Here is a 20518-nt window from a genome sequence, read left to right as displayed (position 1 = left end):
ATAGATGAATGGATAAAGATGATGTGGTACATATATGTAAAGGAATGTTATTTGGCCATAAAAATGAAATAATTTCTGCTATTTGCAGTAACATGGATAGACCTAGAGGGTATTATGCAAAGTGAAATAAGCCAGACGGAGAAATACAAATACCACATGGTTTCACTTATATGTGGAATCTAAAAACAAAACAAAACAAAACAAAATGAATAAAACAGCAGTAGACTCACAGACACTGAGAAGTGACTGGTGGTTACTGTGGGAGAGGTTTTGGGGTGGGTGGGTGAAACAGGTTAAGGCGATAGACAAAAAATCTCAATCATAATATAAATTAGTTATGGGGAGTAAAGCACAGCCCAGAGAATATAGTCAATAGTTCTGTAGTACCTTAGTATCTTCTATGTGGACAGACAGTAACTACACTAAACTAGTTGGGGTGATCATTTAATAATGTAGATAATGCAGGTAACTGTCCAATTATTATGTTGTATCCCTGAAACCAATATAATATTGTATATCAGCAATACTTTAATAAAAAAGTCTAAAAAAAAAGTTTTTATGGCCAAATAAACCTTGGTAAATAGTGACAGTGGTATAGGGCAGAATAGACAAAGATAGATGTCTCCAAGGCAGTTGCGAGACAAGAATTAGACTTGCATATCCAAAGCTGAACTAGGATAGAAATTTCTGCAGGATAATAACAACACTGGAATAGTGAGTTATGGCAGATTCTAGAGCTCTTAAATGTCAAGGTGCAGATTTTATGAGCAGTGAAGTGATAGTCTACAAAAATGTCTGGTGTATGTCATACACATACACAATATGGAGACAGTATTCCCATCATAAGCTAAGTGAGGAGAATAGTCAAAATCAGTGTGGCAATAAAAATGCTAAGTACATTCTACAATGTTTGCTTTTGTTCTGTAAGTATAAGAAAAACTGCTGTGCTACAAAATTATTTCAGATACCCAAGTCTCCTTTGACCTACTTATATATACAGTAATGAAAATATAATGATCCTATCTTTGTATGTTCACTAAATACTAAACAGAGAAATTTCATCTTGATACCATTTTTAAGAATCTCAAACGAGTCTCAAGGGTCACCATGAATATTTGCAGAACAAGGCAGGTATGTGTCTATGAACAAGTGAATTTATCTGCCCAAAATTCATTCCTGTAGTTCCTTACAAATTAGGTCTTCACTGAAAACGGACAAATGTAAAATATGGGGCTCAGTTTAATCAAATTTTTCTATTAATCATTTTTGTGGAAGGTTATTACTTTATAGAATAAGTACACTTAACCATTTTCAGATGTTAAGTTTCTTTCAAAAAGTACATTTCTTTCTGTCAAAATGGCTTCTGTGTCTTTGTGCGGAGACATTCCTTCACATGTAATACCTTCCTTCTTTCTCTGTGAACCCTATTTTGTAAAACTCTATCACCTCTGAAACCACTGTGGAGGGCTCTTAGTAGCCAGTGACATATCCATTTCTATTGCTCTCTGCATTCACTTATCATACATCCAAATAACAATCGTATGAAGTAATTGCTATCTTCCCTACTACACAATGACATCAAGGACAAGACTACATCTTGCTATATTTTAGCATTGCTCCAACATTTAGCAAAGCTGACCGGTATATACGAGATACTCAAAATGCTCTCAGAATTAAGTACTTATTTAATTACAGATATTCCCAATCCAAGAACATGTAATCATTGTTGTAGTCTTTAAAAAATTGCAATTAAATATTTTTAATACTCTGTTTAGTACTTTTGCCCTTCTGTGGGGTGGGGGAGAAGAGTAGAGGAAAAAAAGCACATGTATGATGGAGACTTATGACTTTTAAAGCATATGACCTTCCCTACAAACTATGAGAATGACCACTGGTCATGTTATGTATGGATCCTTATAATATAGTAAAGCCCTAATAGGACAGGACTCTTGATGATGAAGCAATCACAATTACTAAGCCTTTAATGTACTTTAAAAAATTATTCCTCAAACTTCCAAAGGAAAAATTTCTAACAATCTTTCTCTTTTAAACAACGGGTAAGATATTTCAATAATTCTTCTTCAAACACCTGTAGTAAATGTGAAATAGCCCACAATCTATGTATTACCAGTAAACTGCAATAGCTAAGATGTAGTAAATGTCTGGGATCACACACATGCATAAAAAAAGTTAGAAAACAACTGATTTTCTTTCAAGGGTTGCCTGTCTTTGCTAAGCCTCAATTGGTACAAACTACACACCATTAAAAGTTGGGGGCAGTCTCAGAAAATATTTTAGATTACCTATGGCATTTCTTATCTCTCAAACAGTTCTAAATGGGAAATCATGATACACACACATACACTTATGTATATGGTATAAATATATAACAGATATAACATAGGATAAAGAGAGAAAAGGCTAATAGAAATATTACTATAAGCCCTCCCCAGAGTCAAAGGAAGTTCTATCTACATATACTTTGTGGACCTGCCATAGGTCATACAACTATGAAATTCATTCAATAGATAACTTAAGAAGAATAACACCTGAAATATAACTGCATGTTTTATAACTTCAAACCTATCAAGATACTTTCCTCTCAATATGATTAGACATTAGAGAATAATCATGGGGAAAGCTTTTTTTAAAATGAACTGATTTGCAGGACTAATAATCTCATTCAAAGACAATCCCTCATCCTCCAAATAGAGCTTCCCCCAAACAGCTTTAACTAAAAGTAATTACTGTATTCCTAAAGCCTTTTGTATGACAGTTGTGAAGATTTTAAATGAAAGAATTGTTGAAAGACACCAAAAACTTTAACTGTATGCAATAAAGAGACCTTATCATTGTTATTCATGAACACCTCCAGAAATTAAAAGAGGGATGGTTAGGAGGAGACAACCACCTTTACCTTTGTTGCAAAACAAAGTGTTCTCCTGCTTCAGTTCAGAAGCACCTCACTTTTTACCTGAGAATCTAGTCCTGTATATTTAATTACACTGTTGGGAGCACAGAATGGTCTGGCACCATGCCCTTTTCCCGGTCTCACTGATTGATAGCATCAGTAACATTCACTGGCTGTAATTAAACCACCAAATAGTATCACTTTTGCCAGTTTGTAGATCAATGTTCTCTAATACTCACAGATCAAAGTACAAGGGTGAGAAGGCAGTTTTTAGTCCTCACCCTCACAGCTCATTTGACTTTGTGTGCCAGAGCAGTTTGCAGAGGATGCGTATTTCCCAGTTCCCCCAAGACACTGGTTAATGAAGACCACCACCAAGGCGAATCCTTCAAGTTGGTGATGAGTACTTATTAACCCATTTTTGCAAATATGAGCAGAACAGAGACATTCCAAGCCTTTTGGCAAATTATGCACTGATTTCACACACAGCTTTGGGACATAATTCACTTTATGGATGTTTTTTTCTTTAAATATTTATAAATTGTTATGTGGGAGAGTTAATAGGGTAAAATCTCATTTATTCAAACCCTGACTAAAAAGTTCAAATATCTAGAAACTGGGGAAGGGTAGGAAAGGGGTAATGATAGGAGTTTATAAAGACAAGATAAATTTTTATTGAATTGTAAAAGCAACTTTCATAATCTAAGGATTCACAACCATCTCAGATCATATAATTCAGTTCCCAACCTCAATACTCTGAAATATCTATTTTAAATGAATGGGCCCCAGAAGAATCCCACTGTAATTTCCCCACTCTCAGAATCCAATTTTATACGGTATTTATGTACTTGTAATCTTAAAAGTATTTAATGACATTCAAATGTTCTGGAATTGAACAGTGTGTATGTGTGTATGTGTGGTAGGGGAAGAAAGAGAATGAAATACGCATTATTTTTTAGGTAAATCCAGCACTGTATTCATTAAAAGTGTATCTGTTGATCATAAGCATTCATCATAGTTTGATAGAACCCACAAATGAAAATGTTAATTTACATGCAGATTTGTTTTGAGCAGAGCAGCACAGACTTATCCAAGTGCAAATCATTTAGGTCCAAACAATGTGTGTCTCAGGATCCTGTTGAGGATCCTCGATGGTGGTTGTTAAAATGTAATTTCTTTGGCCTCACCCTGCAGATAATCAGATTTAGTAAGTGTTAATTGGGGTCTGGAAATCAGCATTTTATCAAACACCTCACCCCAGTGATTCTGATGAACTTTAAGGTTTTGGCAGTTCCTGGTGTATAGGGATTTTAGTAGGAAATCCTCAAACTCTGGGGGCATATTCAGGTTTCCAGGAGAGCTTACAAAAATATCAGATTTCAAGCCCTCCTCCCACTAATACCAATGCTGGCTATTAAATGAGTAGGACAAATTCCCAGGCAGCTTGAAAGTAAAGTATATATATGAATTTAAATCACCAAGAAATAAAAACACATAAAATGAAGCCCATAAAAATCCATCCAAAGATATTTCCAAGAATCAGACAGGCTGCATGTGGCTTGGCTCAATTAGGGGCCCATCAGCCCAGCCAGTCTCTGCAAAAAGGTTGTTGTGCTTGATTCTATGAGGTCTGAGCCGCTTGATGACTCAGGAATCTCTCTAGGAATACAAACAGAGTTGTTTGGGTAAAGCACGCAGGAACAGTTGAATTTCTAGTCATTTAACGAAATTTGTGAATACTGAAGTTTTTCTGAATTACCAGTTTCCAGGACCAGGTAGGTACTCTGTTTTTCCTTGCCCTTCACACTGCTCACCTGAGAGTCCTTTTAAGACTCCCTAGCAACCCCAGAATCTATGAAGGAAGGAGTAACCTCTCATTCCTGGGAGAGGAGGAAACCTTATATTAATGACCAAAAAACCGAGCACAATAGCATGATGTATTGTGTTTTGTTCTGTTTTTTTCAAAATCCACTTCTCTGTAACAGAATGTAACTACAGTAATTTTTTTTAATAGCCAACAAAGTTAAATTAAAAGAACTAAACATTGTGACTTTCTTCAGGGTAAAAGTAGATTTTTAATTACTCCCCAACTAGACTTCTAAAATACAACCTTAAAGTATTCTTTGAAAGCAACACGCCAGTGTTAAGTACTCTTTACCCCTCCGTGTCAAACAGAACATTTCACAGTAACTGTGTAGTCTGGTACCATCTCCACCATTTTATAAGTGAGAAAAGCAGACCAAGAGAACAGCTTGTGACTATTAAGTCCTAATGCAACAAGACTCACAAGAGTTCTTCACGGAACTGGGGAGGAGGGGGAAGTTTAGACAAGTAGCATGTTTCTTGTATTGTATTCAAAATATAGCCCTCTCTCATGCTTTCCCATAAACAGTATATCAAATATTCGGGAAATACTGAAATAAAACCTACATAATCATGGTATGGTATAACACTTATGGCTGAGAAAGAATGCTAAGGGAAATGATAGAGTATCTGATAGAGGGGGCAGTAAAAAAAAATGGACATGTGCTTTTTGTAAAGAGTTCATACAAATCTAAAGAGAGACAAACATACATTTCTCTAATTTTTTTAACTAGCATCTACAACTCAAAAGAACCTACCAGAAAAACATCCTTGAAGAATGAGTCCTAAATCCTAACTTTTCTAACACTCTCTAAGAGTAGAGTAGGGTTTGTGGTCTTTCATTTACGACTCAGGAGAAACAGTGCTAGGTCAGTTGGGTGGCTTCAATCTATCCTATTAAGCTAGTGTTTAGAGATTAAGATAGTATGCTGACTTCCAAAGGGTCCCTAATTTCTTGTTGAATCTGCTCTTTGTAGTATTTTCAGACTTTTATCTCATTTGTCTGGATTTATGTAAAACTTTGTCCTGTAAGACAGAGATGCAGAAAGATACTATAATAATCCTTTCATTGCACAATTACCATTGAAAATACTTAAATCTATGTTAATTCAGTTATAGGCTAAATATAACTCCAGATAGCAGTTTCCTTCTCAAATGGAAGTCTGGCTGTCTCAGGCACTCAGCCTGAAAGACAGCAAGTTTTTCCACAACTAGGCACAGCTTCACTCCCTCGCACCTAACAGAGACCTGATTCACACAGTCTAAATGCTAAAAGCCCCAGATTAAAGTCCACAGAGAATATCTGGTTTGTTTATAGTAGCATCTACACCAGGTTCAAAGCAAAACACTTGAATATCAATAATGCTAGATGGAAAGGAAACAATAGAAGCTAGCAGCATCAGCCAATGTGACATTAACAATTCTGGTCCCAGCGGTACTGTTAGCTATACTGTTGTTTGAACAGGTCTCTTAACCTGAGCTTCGTTCATTGGTCAAAGGGAGTATCTGCCTACTGTAGTTGTTTTGCATGAACCCAGAGACAAGTAAAAGGATAAAAGCCTATGAAAACACTACAGAATGAAGATGCAGCAAGGAATTAAGGGCTCCTTCTTCAGAAGTTAGCATGCCTATTTTAACCTGTCTAGCTAGCTTGGTATAGAACAGACTGAAGTTACCAAACTCAACTATTACTACTTTCCCTTGCCATAAATGAAAGACAAGCTCTATCCCACCCTTATGGAGCAGTATAAAAGTTAGGCAGACAAGTTAACAGGGCCTTGAAGAACCGCTTTTGCTGTTGCACATTTGTGAAACAGGCAGAAAAGGTGGAGGCATACTTGGGTAACAAAATGATCTGTAAGGGAGATAGCTTCAGCCAACTGCTAAGACTCTCTCACACCACCACCCTCAGTGGCTTCTAAACAGGAATAGGCAGGAAGTGAGCTGGGATACTACCACCAGGAATCCTCCTCCCCCTCCCCTGTGTACAGGTTCAGCTTCTGCTCCAGCAACCATGCAAAAGTATCTACAGAAAAGCTGATCAGAAATGCCAATTTATTGCCCTCCAGCAATTTTCAAATGTCTAATTCCCACTTTGCAGGGAGTTTGGAAGGAGTAGGATTAATACAGCAGGCCTGAAATTGGAGCAGTCACAGTCTGGACCATGCTAGGCCACCCACCCCATACTCTCTAGGCCACCCCAGGTAAGTAACAACCTCTGGAGCTTTTCGTATTTAAAAAAAAAAAAAATCAAAGTTGACAATGGAGAATTCAACAAAACACAGAATGGACATTATACAAACAACACATTACTCAAAAAAAAATCTGTTATTTCTCATTTGAAACAAAGACCATGTCAACTGGACTCAACATAGATAAAATAATTTTATTTGAATGCATTGAACAGTTTTTGATAATCAGATACAGCAAGATATTGATGAAACCTGGCACATGGCTCCAGAAAATTCGAGACCATGGCTTAAAAAATGAAGTTAGAAAAACATGCCTTCAATGTGTCTTTTTTAAAAGACAAATTATTTACTCCAAGTTTCCATTTTTGCCCCCACTCCTGTCAGGCACTTTTTCAACTTTCAGTCTCTCCACAAAGATCAGACCAACTAAACAATTAGGCTAACATTTCAGAAGCTGTCAGTTAATTTGAGGTCTGTCCTTTAGACTATTAACTTTCAAATTTTCCAAATCTGCTCAAGGTAAAAGGTAAATGAAAATCTATGTGCAAGTGTTGAAATGAGGGTACTTTATAGGAGATGCTTTATACATTTGTGAAACTCACACTTACAGAAGCATCTATATTTTTTAACTTCATGAAAAATAACATCAACTATGTGCCTAAGCCAAAAGAAGAGTATGGTGGCTGGAGATGCTCAGAGAGATGAGTTTACACAAAGAAGACCTTCACCTCCTAATAAATACTCAAATACAATCCCATCAACATTGCTCAAAACTGGTGGTTCTCCCTCACCTTCAGTACAAAACCACGACACCTTGGCATGGCACACAAGCCTTTTACGACCCCTCACATGCTCTCAGGCTCTTTCTGCATTAGGCCCCTATCTTGCTTTCTGCTCTAGTTAATTCTATATGGTTCCCCTAAAATAGGCTTTCCACTTCCCTACAAAAGCATGAACTCTTAGCATTATTGCTATTATAAAACCCACTTGTCTCAAATACCCTAAAATGGTCCTGCAGGTACTAACAGAGCCCCTAGAAGGTGTCAGGCCACCCACAGCCTAGCGTTTCACTTCTTGGCTCCCACGCCATTTCCTTCTCTACAGTCGAGCCAATTTATTCAACATGTCCTAATGGTCAGAATTTTATAAAAGAACAATTTACAATGACAAATAAAATCCAACCCACCCCCAAAAATCCTGTACCAAAAAGAAGGTGAGCTACTGAAGTGTTTCCCAGATAAAAGTTTACTGTGGCTGCTAAACTTTCAACAATAGCAAAGGGAAACAGTTAAAATGGTTATCAATTCAGGATAGGGTGCTGCCTCTCATCACTAACTAAATCATTCTATATGATAATAACCATGAGTTCATTTTAAAAAGTTTTACTTTTTCTTAATATACTATTTGGCAGGCCACAGAAAGTTTTTTTTTTAAAGATAAATACATTATAAATTATTTCATTCATTTTATAGATATAAATGCAAACTTAAATGGTTAACAAAACTTGCCTACGATCACACAGTTAAATCACTCAGCAATGTCAGACTGGTAAGATTTCAGAAATGTAGTTCTATATTCCCCTATATTAAAGGATATAGTTCATGCTAAACAGAAAAAAATGTCTACAAACATGGTATTTGCTGAGAAAAGGATAGGCTAGTAAGGAAATGGAAAACTCAAATTATTAAAAGCAACAGAATAGCTCAGAATAAAGCTTTATTAGCTTTGCCTAATTGCTCTCTAAGAAACTGGACACTTTAAGGAACCAATTCAATTTTTAATTAATATTCTAATTTTTATAAGGTTTTCCATATGTACTTAAGTGGTGGTTTGATTATTTTAATATGATGTATTTCACATTAATAAACATCTATTAATTTTTAAGCAAAGGAAAAATTCAGCCTGGTCTATGTCTGAATAATTAAGAAAATAATCCCTTTAATCAAAACCAGATTTAGGCAGTTTTTCTGTGCTGGTAGTCTTTTCACATAGGGTGTTGTCTTTTGCAGAGTAGAGAAAACATGGATTTCTAAGGGCAGTACCTATCAATCAAAATAAAAAGTTCTAATCTTTAAGATAACAGCTCCCACTTTCTGACCAGATAAAGCTTCCTGGGCCCATAGAGGAATGGGGAGAATTTGGGAGAGATGCTGGGAATCAAAACATCCATTTCACTGTGTATGTGATGATCACCTATTATAGGACTTGAAGGGGGGGAAAAAAGTCTATAAATATTTGTGGAAATGAACTATTTTACTCTACTGAACAAAAATTTAAGTCTGATACCATTAACTGGGGCAAAACATACATTTTCCTCTGGAGGGGAAAAACAGTATTGGCTTCAAGCCATGAATGTTTTACACACTATTGAGATTTGACCAATACTTGAGACCCCCTAAAAACAAAATGAGTAGAAAAATATGAAAACTGAATAAAACAATCATGACCAATGAGCCCTCCAATGGCCCACAAAATGAAGGGCTTCCATGGGGACCAGGGAGCTCTCAATGAGATCCCCCCACATACAACTTTTGACACTATCATGAGTAGATATTTTTTCATCTTAGATGCCTGAATTGTGTATATGCTACCTTTTCACTACTCTCCCTAATATCAGAAGTTAAAAAACATCTTGTAATATTCACAGTTCATTTTACCATCTCAATATCTGTCATGACTGCCTCACCTGAAGGTCACAGATGGTGTGACATCACACACAAGGCAAGCAGCTGGCTCACTGACTGATGAGGGAAAAGAGTGAGCCTCAGAAGACAATAAGCACTTTGAAACTTAAACTATGAATGCTAGTACCTAACAATAAAGAAATATCTTTCCAACATAAGGTGAGCATATTAGGTTTTTTGAATTTCTAAGCCACACTTTTTAAAAAGTGAAGATGATTTGAAACTACTTCTTACTCCAAATGTTAAGCTATCATTCAGCATGCTCATAAAAAAGCATAGTTATTATTCTGGTTAAGGGAATTATCCACAAGGGGATTGGCATGGTAAAAGATGAAAACAAACGGAACTTCACATGCAAAAATACCAAAGATTTAGAGAACCCACTTAGTCAAAAAAGGTGCATTTTGGTGGTTCCTAACTGCTATATCATAGACTTGCTGTCACAAATTACCTGGAAGACATATGAAAAGAGATTCCTGCATCTCACCTCTGGACACTGATCTAGAGGGTCTGAAGTGGGTCCCCAAACCTGTATTTACTAACTCACTCTCCTTGTGATTCTGATGCAACCACATTTGGGAATAACTACTTGAGAATTTTGCAGTCCCTGAGGGACTTTGCTTCACTCACTGCAGAAATACTGAAAATTTGTCATTTATTCAACACACCACCCATTGCACAAAGCCCTACTGGGCTAATGCTATTAGGAAGCCCCAGGAGAAAGTGCTAAATAAACCACCTTTCACAGCATTTGATTCACTGTTTCAATATTCCAATAACTAGGAATTCTAGCAAACACATACTAAATGCTAGGTGGCCTGGAAGACATAACAGAAGCCTCAACTCAGAAGTACATGAACACTTGCATACTTGTATATAATGTATATATTGATTTATCTACTGTAGCTTTCTAATGGAAAGCAAAGTGTCATGGCAAGAGTTTTGGCTTAGGCATCAGAAGATAACAATTTGTGTCACAGCTCTACCTTTAACTGCCTGGTCTTAGCTAAACTATATGACCACCAAGGACTTGACACTTTTATTGGGGGCAGATGGTAGTAGATGCCCAAGTCTAAATAATGCATGGGGCTTTTCAACCTAAAACTTCTGTTGTTTCTCATGGGTAAAGATAATATATTTCAATGAAGGGGAAACATAACCTGAGCTGGAACAACTTGGCAAGGTAGTGGCTGAAGGATGTACTTCAGATGGGCTCCAATAGATGGGATAACCTCTGTTAAACTAAAATGAGTGGGAAAAAGGTATGTGAGGAAGTGTAAACCACATGAGCATGTGTGCAGAGGCTGGGAATAAGATCAGGCTGCAAGTGAAGAGCCAGTCTCACTACCATGGAGAATAGTAATAACACTGGGTCAACTCCAGAGTTAGGCCAAATGACACGATAAAAGAGTAGGGAAATATGAGAAAACTTTGAGTTGAAAAGTAACATGAAGAAAGTGTTATTTTTATAAGATTAGCCTGACAGCCACCAACAAGATGGATTTGAGGAAGGAAAAAAAAAGAGACCAATTTATGGAATAGCATTCCCAGGGAATGGAAAGGCTTAAATACAGCTTCCAAAAGGTACTCGAAGCACTGAATACTAGATACTTGGTTCAAGAAGTATAAGAACACAAAACATGTCTAGTTGAAAGTAAGAAAAAGACACACAAAAAGAACAGACCGAGAAAAATGGTGCTATGCAGTTTTGGAAAACGGTTTACGTTGCGTCTCAAAGAAATCTGGACCAAACTGAAGGTACCAGCTGTTATCTGATATTTTTGCAGGAACCAAATGGGGAGGGGGAAAGAAGTAGCCTGCTGCTTATCCCTCAACCCCTACCCCCATTTCAGAAAATCTAAAGTAGCAGATATCACAGTGTAAAAGCCACAAGGCATTACTGTCCTTTCTTCCATATATTCTGCCAAGTAGCTGGGCCTTGAAGAGAAGGCCGGGAATGGACAGTGAGGAAGCAGTTGTCATCAATGGTTTCCTTACAAGCCATGAAAATTTATCCTATGGTGATTTCTTTTTCCTGCATTTCTACCTTCTTGTGGACATTACTGCAAAATAACTAACTTGTAGCAAAAGAAATGACTAATTTAAAATGAAGTAAGGATAGCTATTTCTTGAATAGAAAAAAGTAAATCCTGGAATGAGCCATCCCAACTACCTATTTCAACTTCTTAACCACAACTCAGGACCTCAACACTAAGATAAATAAGCAGCAATTCTCGAATTCAGTGTAAATTGGGAGGCCCACAAAAATATGTACAATAAAGAGCACACAAAACAACCTGAAGATAACTAGACTACATCAGAAAGAAGTTTTTTTCCTCAAATTGTGATAACATCAAAATTAACCAGTTTGTTTCCTGACTGAAGGGTGAATTTTTCATAGGGCATTTTCTTAATCAAGAAGAAGTCTTGAATTCTTAGACATCTTAAAGCCAAGTATATTTGGGAGCCGCTGTGTTCAGTTTCCTTTAGATGAGGCACAGTTGGGAGGCATTTTTCCTATGTGCCAATAAATATAAAAGAATGGGATGTCAAAACTACCCAGGGCTAACGAATTAACCTACAATTCTGTGAGAAGCAACTTTTAAGTACAAAGATGACATTGCATTTTCAGATACCTGAAAAAATGAGCAGAAACCCTCTAGACAAGTCTCTAAACAAGACGGATGCCACAGTCAACCCTGACTGACTTCTCCTCACCACTTTAGGCTATAGTCTGAGCTGACTTCTTAAATCAAGGGTGGAAAATAAGTTCCAACTTGAGTCAATTGATAGAGGTTGTCTGGAACACTATAAGAAAAATATTTGGGAGTCACATCTAGACTCAGTGAAAGTCTGCCATGATTGATTGGCAATGCCTGCACTGGGCAGGAAAGGGAAAATTGATGGCACGCTGTACTAAGAGCTTTCCAGAGGCAACATCCCTTTAATTTTCTAAAGGAAAAGAAATCTATACTACAAATTGGTTTAACTTCTTATCCAGGGAGAATCTACATCAGAATTTTGAAAAATCACAGTGGAAAAATATCCACAAAATTATTTACCATTTGTCTTGAAAAAAATAAAATAAAAGAACAGGAAAAATAACCTGTGTGGCATGTAAGCTCTTCTAGTCCATCTCCTCAAATAAGCTGAATCTGTTAGCACAAAGTCAACTACGGTCCAAGGATCATACCCAGCCTGCTTCTTGTTTTTTTTATGATCTGTGAGCTAAGACTGGTTTTTACAAATTTTTTAATGAGTAGGGTAAAATAAAAAGACAATATTTTGTGACACACAAATATTAAGCAAAATTCAAGTTTCAGTGTCCATAAATAAAGTTTTATAAGATCTCAGTCATATCTATTTGCTCATGCAGTGGCTATGTCTGGTTTCAAGTTACAAGAGCAGAGTTAAGAAGCTGCGACAGAGACTGGCCTGCAAAGCCTAACATATTTATTTACTACCTGATGCTGTAAAGAATAGGTGTGCTGACCCCTGAGCTAGAAGAACTGGTCTAAGGTTTCCTTAAGTTATATGACAAGTAATTCAAAGGAAGAAGATTCAATTCAGTAAGCTTCATGAAGTACTCGCTGCTGCTGTCCCTTTGTTAATAGGAGTGATTATATGAAGTACTCATGAATACAGTTGCCTCATCATGTACAAACAAAATTCTGCTATGCTTCCCAGAGAAGTGACTGTGTGGGAACAAAATGAATAAAGGTAAAGAAATACAAGCAGACCTTAATTTTTTAAAAATACCTGGGCTGAAAGTAGATATAAAAGGTTTTTAACCTACTTTTATTGTTTTGGTTTGAAGTCTCAATCCATTCAGGGTGTTGATAGCTTTCTCTGCATCCTTGGGATCAATGTAGTTCACAAAGCCATATCCCAAGCTCTGCCCTAATGAAAAGGAAGGGGGGAAAGGCATTCATTAGTTCTACACTGCTGATAACAGAGATCCGCTTTCATTCTGGCATATGGTTTTATCATTAACAACACATTTTCTCAATGGTACAAAGAAGTCTACATAAATTCTTCTAGATGCATCCATGTGGTCTTTTTTTTCATCTCTGTCTACTATATTTGTACATATAAACATCAGAACTCAGCAAGCTGCGAGGTTAAAAAAAAAAAAAAAAGAACACTCATGTCCCAAAAGTGTTCCATCATACACATCCTGCCTAAGCCAGAGCAACACTCAGCTCTGGGAACTGTGCGTGCAGGTCCCCACCAAGTGGCGTGAGTGGGCTTCACGGGAATGACTTCTGCAGCTTCAGTTTCCTGACCCATAAAATGGGAAGGCATTAAGCATCAGCTAAGAATCTGTCAGTGTTCTATACATTGTACTCTGACAAATTTACAGCTTTTACCAAGACAATTATTGGAGTTGAAAAGGTAAAGAATCGTGTGTGTAGGTGTACATTTTACAGAGGGTACCTTCAAATTAAATGAATTCAATCTCCTAAAATGGGTTTGATGACCTACATAAGGAATACAGGGAGACAGGAATGCAAAGATTTACAATGAGGATGTCCAAGCCAATGAGAACATGTAGGAGAGAAGAAAAAGAGCATAAAAATAATGAAACGAGAGAGCCAAGATGGTGGCATGAGTAGAGCAGTGGAAATCTCCTCCCAAAACCATATATATTTTTGAAAATAAAACAAATACAACTCTTCCTAAAAGGGAGACCAGAAGACACAGGACAATAGCCACACTACATCCACACTTGCGAGAACCCAGTGCCTCGCAAAGGGGATAAGATACAAGCTGCGGCCCGGCAGGACCCAAGCGCCCCTCACCCCAGCTCCCAGTGGGAGGAGAGGAGTCGGAGCAGGGAGGGAGAGGGAGCCCAGGACTGCTAAACACCCAGCCCTAGCCATCCACACCCAGGTGTGCGGTGCTGGATACTAGGGAAACAGGACAGCAAGACCTGTGAGCGGGTCCCTGCAGACGGCACCACAGGGACAAAGAAAAGCTAGTACTTTCTGAAAGTCTTAAAGGGACAGGGACCCCACGGCTGGATGGAAGCATTTCAGGACACTTAGCCCAGGAGCTGGGAATCCCAGGGAACTCCAGGTGCCCTAACACCCTGGGCAGCAGCGCAGCTCGGAGGCCCCTCATGGCAATAAACAACCTCCCACCCATTCCCACTCCAACGTGGCTCTGCCATATTGGAGAAGCAGCCTGAGGGTGGCCACACCCACAGCAACCATGAAGCTCCACAGTAGCCGGGCAAGAATTAGAAACCCCGCCTGCACGTAGATACCCAGCACAAGTCACTAGGGGTCGCGGTTCTCTCAGGAGAGGAAGGCCACAAACCACCAAGAAGGGACTTTCTCTTAGCCAACACATGCGCCAGCTCCCTACAAATACCTCTATCACCATGAAAAGGCAGAAAAATTTGATACAGACCAAGATCACAGAGTCAAACCCTGAGAAGGAGATAGACCTAACCTATCTCCCTGAAAAAGATTTAAAAATAAAGCTCATAACCATACTGATGGACCTGCAGAGAAATACGTAAGAGCTAAGGGATGATGTCCAGAAGGACATTACAGAAATGAAACAATCTCTGGAAGGATTTATAAGCAGAATGGGTAAGATGCAAGAGGCCATTGATGGAATTGAAACCAGAGAACAGGAACGCATAGAAGCTGACACAGTGAGAGAGAAAAGGATCTCCAGGTATGAAACAATATTAAGAGAACTGTGTGACCAATCCAAAAGGAACAATATCTGCATTACAGGGGAATCAGAAGAAGAAGAGAGAGGAAAAAGGAATAGAAAGTGTATTTGAAGAAATAATTGCTGAAAACTTCCCCAAATTGGGGAAGGAAATAATTGATCAGACCACAGAAGTGCACAGAACCCCCAACAAAAAGGACCCAAGGAGAACAACACCAAGACACATAATAATTAGAATGACAAAGATCAAGGACAAGGACAGTTTTAAAGGCAGCTAGAGAGAGGAAAAAGGTCACCTACAAAGGAAAACCCATCAGGCTATCATCAGACTTCTCAACAGAAACCTTACAGAAGAGAATGGCATGATATATTTAATGCAATGAAACAGAAGGGCCTTCAACCAAGAATACTGTATCCAGCACGATTATCATTTAAATATGAAGGAGGGATTAAACAATTCACACACAAGCAAAAGTTGAGGGAATTTGCCTCCCACAAACCACTTCTACAGGGTATTTTAGAGGGACTGCTCTAGATGGGGGCACTCCTAAGACTAACTAGATGTCACCAGAGAAAATAAAATCACAGCAAAGCAGACCAACCACATACTAACTAAAGGCAAAAAATAAAATGAACTACCCACAAAAGCAGTTAAAGGAAACACAAAAGAGCACAGAATAAAATCACCAACATATAAAGAACAGAGGAGGAGGAATAAGAAGGGAGAAAAATAAAGAATCACCAGACAGTGTTTAAAATAGCTCAATAAGCAAGTTAAGCTAGACAGTAAGATACTAAAGAAGCTAACCTTGAACCTTTGGTAACCACAAATCTAAAGCCTGCAATGGCAATATGTACACATCTTTCAATAATCACCCTAAATGTAAATGGACTGAATGCACCAATCAAGAGACACAGAGTAACAGAATGGATAAAAAAGCAAGACCCATCTCTATGCTGCTTAAAAGAGACTCACCTCAAACCCAAAGACATGCACAAACTAAAAGTCAAGGGATGGAAAAAGATATTTCATGCAAACAACAGGGAGAAAAAAGCAGGTGTTGCAGTAGTATCAGACAAAATAGACCTCAAAACAAACAAAGTAACAAAAGATAAAGGACATTACATAATGATAAAGGGCTCAGTCCAACAAGAGGATATAACCATTATAAATATATATGCACCCAATACAGGAGCACCAACATATGTGAAACAAATACTAACAGAACTAAAGGAGGAAAGAGAATGCAATGCATTCATTTTAGGAGACTTCAACATGCCACTCACTCCAAAGGTTAGATCCACCAGACAGAAAATAAATAAGGACACAGAGGCACTGAACAACACACTAGAACAGATGGACCTAACAGACATCTATAGAACTCTACATCCAAAAGCCACTATTTACAATAGTGAAGAAATGGAAGCAACCTAAGTGTCCATCAGTAGATGAATGGATAAAGAAGATGTGGTACATATATACAATGGAATATTATTCAGCCATAAGAAGAAAACAAATCCTACTATTTGCAACAACATGGATGGAGCTAGAGGGTATAAATAAGCCAGGTGGAGAAAGACAAACACCAAATGATTTCACTCATATGTGGAGTATAGGAACAAAGAAAGACTGAAGGAACAAAACAGCAGCAGAATCACAGAACCTAAGAATGGACTAACAGCTACCAAAGGGAAAGGGACTGGGGAGAACGGGAGGGAAGGGAGGGCTAAGGGAGGGGAAAAAGAAATGGAGTATTATGATTAGCATGTACAATGTGGGGGGGGCATGGGGAGGGCTGTGCAACACAGAGAAGACAAGCAGTGATTCTACAGCATTTTACTATGCTAATGGACAGTGACTGTAATGGGATTTGTGGGGGGGACTTGGTGAAGGGGGACCCTAGTAAACATAATGTTCTTCATATAATTGTAGATTAATGGCAACAAAATTTTAAAAAAATTTCACTCCCTAACTTCAAGCTCTACTACAAAGCCACAGTAATCAAGACAATTTGATACTGGCAAAAGAACAGAGCCACAGACCAATGGAACAGAAGAGAGACTCCAAACATTAACCCAAACATATATGGTCAATTAATATTCGATAAAGGAGCCACGGACATACAAAGGGGAAATGACAGTCTCTTCAACAGATGGTGCTGGCAAGACTGGACAGCTACATGTAAGAGAATGAAACTGGATCACTGTCTAACCCCATACACAAAAGTAAATTCAAAATGGATCAAAGACTTGATCGTAAGTCATGAAACCATAAAACTCTCAGAAAAAAACAGGCAAAAATCTCTTAGACATAAATATGAGTGACCTCTTCTTGAACATATCTCCCCGGGCAAGGGAAACAAAAGCAAAAATGAACAAGTGGGACTATATCAAGCTGAAAAGCTTCTCTACAGCAAAGAACACCATCAATAGAACAAAAAGGTATCCCACAGCGTGGGAGAATATATTCATAAATGACAGATCCGATAAAGGGTTGACATCTAAAATATATAAAGAGCTCACACACCTCAACAAACAAAAAGCAAATAATCCAATTAAAAATTGGCAGAGGAGCTGAATAGACAGTTCTCTAAAGAAGAAATCCAGATGGCCAACAGGCACATGAAAAGATGCTACACATCGCTAGTCAGAGAAATGCAAATTAAAACCACAATGAGATATCACCTCACACCAGTAAGGATGGCTACCATCCAAAAGACAAACAACAACAAATGTTGGTGAGGCTGTGGAGAAAGGTGAACCCTCCTACACTGCTGGTGGGAATGTAAATTGGTTCAACCATTGTGGAAAACAGTATGGAGGTCCCTCAAAATGCTCAAAATAGAAATACCATTTGACCCAGGAATTCTACTTCTAGGAATTTACCCTAAGAATGCAGCAGCCCAGTTTGAAAAAGACAGGTGCACCCCTATGTTTATCACAGCACTATTTACAATAGCCAAGAAATGGAAGCAACCTAAGTGTCCATCAGTAGATGAATGGATAAAGAAGATGTGGTACATATACACAATGGAATATTATTCAGCCATAAGAAGAAAACAAATCCTATCATTTGCAACAACATGGATGGAGCTAGAGGGTATTATGCTCAGTGAAACAAGCCAGGCAGAGAAAGACAAGGACCAAATTATTTCACTCATATGTGGAATATATGAACAAAGAAAAACTGAAGGAACAAAACAGCAGCAGAATCACAGAACCCAAGAATGGACTAACAGGGACTGGGGATGATGGGTGGGAAGAGAGGGATAAGGGCAGGAAAAAGAAAGGGGGCATTAGGATTAGCATGTACAATGTGGTGGTGGGGGGGCACGGGGAGGGCTCTACAACACAGAGAAGACAGGTGATGATTATACAGCATCTTGCTATGCTGATGGACAGTGACTGTAGTGGGGTGTGCAGGGGGGACTTGGTGAGGGGGGGAGCCTGGTAAACATAGTGTTCTTCATGTAATTGCAGATTAATGGTAGCAAAAATAAAAATAAAGGAGAAGACTCAATACATACAGTACCTAATAACCATGAAACTTGTAGATTGTATCTTGGGGACCACTATCAGAGTCTGTTTATTATATATATACCTGAAATTAATTTGTCAATTATACCTCAATGAAAAAAAAAGAATCTGAGATAATCATTGCTAACTTATATCCTCTTGTCAAATTGAATTTTTTCCTGTTTTAAAAAAAGGGGGTAAGGGGATAGCTAAACCTAATTCAGTTATTTTTTCTCACACTAATCACAGAGTTTTTGTCTTACAGTTCTATTTTCTAAAAGTTTCATGTGAAACCATTGTATCTTTAGCATTCAGTTTTTTATTGATTTAACAAACATTTATGTTGTATCTACTGCATGCATAGTGCCCTCTTATGAAATGTGCTGTCATTTTATTAGCACTAAGCAGGATGCAAAAGGGCTGAACATAACAAAACGTACTTGTGATGGAAAGAATACGGGCTCTAGAGACAGACACACATGAATTCTAATCCTGGCTCTGCTGTTTGCCAGCGGTGTGATTCTGAAGAAGCTACTTAATCTTTCTGAGTTGTGACTTCCTTATTTCTAAAATGAGGATAATAATTTCTACCCAGTGAAACTACTGAGGCAGTGATGTGCACCGTCACTACAGATGGAAGTAGATCGTTCTAGACAAAAGGTAAAAGAAAAATAACATTAACCTACTATATATTAAGGAGTTAATGTGCATCCATTTAAAATTAAATTGGGAAGATGCTATAAATATAATGAGGAAAGGCAAGGCAAGCCAAACATTGTGCAGTTTTGTCACAATGCTCTTGTACAACAAAATAAATCAGGTCATCAATTGTACCAGCACTGACTTCTCCTACTGACTAGCACTACCCTCACACCTGCATTTTAGCAGATTCTTATCTAGTACTTTCTTAACCTTGGTTGCATACTGGAATCATCTATAAAGTTTAAAATAAAATTTAAAAAAACTGATGCCTGAGTCCCATTCCCAAAGAATGTGATTTTATGGGTTTATTATGAAGCACTGGTACTAGGTTTTTAAAATCCTGGTGTCTCTAATATGTAGCCAAGGTTGAGAATCACAGTTATAATGGTGAGAGACAATCCTGGGCTACAAATAAGGCTTCCAGGGGCCCTGATAGGGGCCAAGTGCTGATGGCCTGAGCCTGTAAAGAGACTTGGCAGGGAAGCCTGTTATTTTACAGATGCATTTAAATATCTAAGTGAATGTCTTCCTTCTAAAATCTTCAAGTTCTCCATTCCTTCAGAGTAACAGTTTATTGGCCTGTTGAGATCATTCTAGGGCACAGCACTGCCCACTGGAGCTGGGTCAGTGTGTGAAGTGAGAAACTTGTCCTGCCAAGTCCCTGCTTAGCTGTCTCCTGCACTGGCCTCTGGGTTTTTACTCCTAGCATACTGCAGGCACTCAAAAGCTTGCTAAATGAATGAATGAGAAGCACAGTGGGGTTACATAACAACCAAAGGTATTATTATCAACCTCACCATCAGATGGCCCAACCAGAGAATGAGTGTTTGACCTGATCTCTCAAGCAATCATGGCCATCTATACTGAGTCAGCCTGATTTCTACTACTTGTAAACTGAGTACACTCAGACAATATTTATCCCCAAATGACCTCTTTTCCACAAAGTTTCTAATTTGCTGAGC

The 20518-nt window shown here is 38.1% G+C and overlaps 1 protein-coding gene across 13 annotated transcripts in view; it reads right to left on the bottom strand.

Annotated features, from left to right (window-relative positions):
• ELAVL2 (ELAV like RNA binding protein 2) overlaps positions 1-20518 on the bottom strand; it is a 163513-nt gene that overhangs the window by 31791 nt on the left and 111204 nt on the right. For all 13 annotated transcript variants that reach the window (XM_037020594.2, XM_073228420.1, XM_037020593.2 and 10 more), the window contains one exon: positions 13447-13550. In XM_037020594.2, the coding sequence (XP_036876489.1) occupies positions 13447-13550 (104 nt within the window). The remainder of the gene's footprint in view (positions 1-13446; positions 13551-20518) is intronic.

The sequence above is a fragment of the Manis javanica genome, chromosome 2 (genome assembly GCF_040802235.1).
Source record: "Manis javanica isolate MJ-LG chromosome 2, MJ_LKY, whole genome shotgun sequence".
Lineage (NCBI taxonomy): Eukaryota > Metazoa > Chordata > Mammalia > Pholidota > Manidae > Manis > Manis javanica.
The sequence above is the reverse complement of the archived record's forward strand: the minus strand, read 5'-3'. Positions and strand labels throughout refer to the sequence as shown.